General features: G+C 34.3%; 1 protein-coding gene across 2 annotated transcripts in view; it reads right to left on the reverse strand.

The window, feature by feature from the left end:
• Positions 1 to 3,287, reverse strand: part of LOC102677163 (glutamate receptor 1) — a 286,138-nt gene that overhangs the window by 6,683 nt on the left and 276,168 nt on the right. For both annotated transcript variants that reach the window (XM_006618951.2, XM_006618952.2), the window contains exons 15-16: positions 221 to 419; positions 1 to 147 (exon numbers count right to left, since the gene is read on the reverse strand). In XM_006618951.2, coding sequence (XP_006619014.1) covers positions 1 to 147; positions 221 to 419 — 346 coding nt within the window. The remainder of the gene's footprint in view (positions 148 to 220; positions 420 to 3,287) is intronic.

A 3,287-nucleotide genomic window follows, 5' to 3' on the forward strand; every position in this document is an offset into this window, starting at 1 on the left:
CTCGTTCTTCGGGCTTTCGATCAACAGGGCGTACTTCCCTTTGCTGGTCCTCACCCTTCGAATACCCTCGTCGTACGTTTTCACGAACACGTGCTTCCTCGAGTTCATGAACTCCCACATTTTGCTGTACAAATTAATCTGCGATTTCTGCAAAACGAGAATAGGAACATCCCCCATAAATTTTCATCAATCGATCCCTCGATTTTTCTTACGCACTTACGCGAAAAAAGTCCCAAGTTGAGCCGTGAGATAACGTGCCGTATTGCACTTCCGTCTGCGAGGCTAGGTCTTCCGGCGAGTTAATCGGCGCTACCATCCTCTCCACCGTTAGAAAAGCGGCTAAGTTGGCGGTGTACGAGGAGATTAGGATCAGGGTGAAGAACCACCACACGCTGCCGACTATTCGTCCTGATATCGATCTGTGTGTGATTTTTTTTTTTTTTAATTGATAATTATTCGAGAGATTAAGAAAAATTTTGGAACAGTTAGTCGTGATAAGATGATATTGAGATATTCATCAGTCTAATGAGTCAAGTAAAAAATCTTTTAAATTTTTATTATATCGAAAGATATATTTAATGTATCCATAAATTAAATCAAAATGTTAGAATTCGTTTCGAAATGTTATTTGTCAAAATATAACAAATATGATTAAGAATTTATTATACATATATATAGTTCGATATATTTGTATTCGTTTTTTGAAATTCGTGTGAATCTTAAATTGTATGTATTTTCATTTGCAGTTTCTATAGACAGTCTAAATTTAGAATTTTATTTTTTATTTATTATTAAGAATTCGGGAAAAATAATCTTTGAAAGAATTCAGAAATGAAATTTTCTTGTAAACAGAAAAGATTAAGCTTACTCATAAAAATTTAAATACCTCGAATTTTTTTTATCTTTTTCACCAAAGCCAGTTTCTTAAGTATAAGATCCTTAAATCTTTCCTTCAACTTTCTTCGCTGTCTGCTTTCAGCGGAGTGTAACTTTGAAATCGAAAATTAAACCGAATTATCCAATAATGGATATGGCGGTATTTAATGGCAAAACTTCAAGCTCGGAATCAGGCAGAGAGGAAAGAAGCGGAACGAGGAAGAGGCGGTGGACAGAGAATGTTTCACGAAAATTTACAATTCATATCGGCGAATATTTAAACCATTAATCAAGGAGTCTACCGCGATGGGCTGGTATGGTGGATGGAAATTAATCGAGACCCAATTTCAAAGTGGCCGAAACGGGCCGTGAAAACTGTCTCTCCGAAAATTTACGAGAGCAGCCCATCCGTGAACAGTTTCATCCCTTCAACTTTTGTTTGTTTTAAAAGTGATCGCGAATATTCCTTTGAAAAGTTTCTCATAAAGGAGGATTCTTTGATTCTTGTGGATCAAACGTTATATTAAAATTATATTTAAACAGTTTTATTGTAAAATACTGATTCAAATTCCTGTTTTAGAGAGATGAAATGAATATTATGCGAAACATTGGAGGAAAAAAGAAAGAACATGTGTTAAAGTTATGCAAGTTATTTTTAAACTTTGATTTTTTTTTCAAATGAGAATGATATCTTTGATTTGAATATTTCATTTTTCTTATTCTTTTTTTTTTTTTTTATTTTTCACTCGTATATAAACATAATATATTCGTATAAAATATTCAATATTACCATCCAAGAATGCCATAAAATAACATGTCGACATTTATGCAAAAGAGGCAATAACTGGTATTACCATTGGCACGAAACGTATTTTTCCTGATCCTGGCACAGCTCGATATAGCTTGAAAGCCCGGAAGAAAAAAGAAAAAAAATTTTAAAAAATTCAATTTAAACTACTTTCATCATGAAACCGATAAAAACTTATATCTTAATCCTTTCACGACGATCAAAATAATATATGCTAAAGTAAGTTTTACAAAGATCGAAGGATTTTTACAATTTTTGGTATTATTTACAAGAAATTCTATTACAAAATACAATTTCAAAAACATTATTGAATCTTATTTTAACTTTACTGATTGCTTTAACACGAAGCCAATTATAAAAATAAAAAAGATATTGAGGAAAAAAGAGGAAACAATTTTTCATTACGTCATCAATAAACAAGAATAAAAAACATTCTCAAGAAATTTTTATTCTTCTTCTTTCTCTTTTTTTTTCAAGAGAACAACCCGATATTTAATAAACGAAGGACAAACTTGGAAAAGGAACGTAAAACTTGTGTTTGAAAAAAAGGAAGGGGAGGAGGGAGTCGAATCGGGTGAAAATGTACGCTATATACAAATACGACCTCGACGCGGCCAAGCGTGTCGCTAATGGAATTTTCGAGCGGCTACGAAACGGCACGCTCATTTAAATGAGCCGCCCTCGTATAACTTGGTCGCCTAATCGCGGCGCTGATTGCGAGAGTGCTGTTCTAAATTACACCCCGCACGAGACTACGAGAAACGTAGTAATCCGATTATATTCTGATAATTCTCGGCCACGCGGTTTATAATCGCCGTTTACGCCGGCACGTAGTTATAATTTAAAGGAATTTGCAACAGTAATTACCGTGTACCTTAACCCTCCTGGGGTGCAGCCCCCGTAAATCACCCTCTTAAAGGTTATCGTCGTTGGGTTATCTGCTGGCGGATGGTGATGCAGATCGTGCATGCGTTGAAGGACAGCGTTTAAACTTATGTTTATGAGAAGGTTTTATAAATTAGGAAATTGTAGAATTCTTTCCTCACTTTTTCTTAACTTTGCCATTTACATATATATAATAACAATTTATTGTTTTATAACTTTGTTTCATAGTATTTGATGAGTAATCTAATCGAGTAAGTACTTTCACGTTAATAATTCTTTTATTATTTACAATTATTTATATAATTGCAGATTTTTACACGAGTGAAACATGTTCGAATATTCGAGTATATTTTACATCGTATTAATAGATCAATTGTTTTTAAAAAACACGAAATGAAACTTTGAAATTTTCATCATGAAAACCTATTCGAGAAATAGAGGAAGCCATACCATTGAAGTCACTTTTTGATTTTTCTCGATATCTCGATCGGTTGCCGAGATATGAGGATTCAAAGTTTTCATAGCGCTTAAAATAGTGCAGAAATTATGAATGGGACCGCGACCCAGTGACCTACATTTTTTCCTGGAAATGCGTACTACGTTTTTCTAGGAATCGCGTCTGTCGATTGTCTAGAGTTTGGGATAGGTCAGTCAGGGGAGCGCGAGCGAGAGGTCCGATTATCCGACAAGGACGGAGATAGTAAACGATTAAAAATTA

This window comes from Apis dorsata, unplaced genomic scaffold (assembly GCF_000469605.1).
Source record: "Apis dorsata unplaced genomic scaffold, Apis dorsata 1.3 scaffold_382, whole genome shotgun sequence".
Lineage (NCBI taxonomy): Eukaryota > Metazoa > Arthropoda > Insecta > Hymenoptera > Apidae > Apis > Apis dorsata.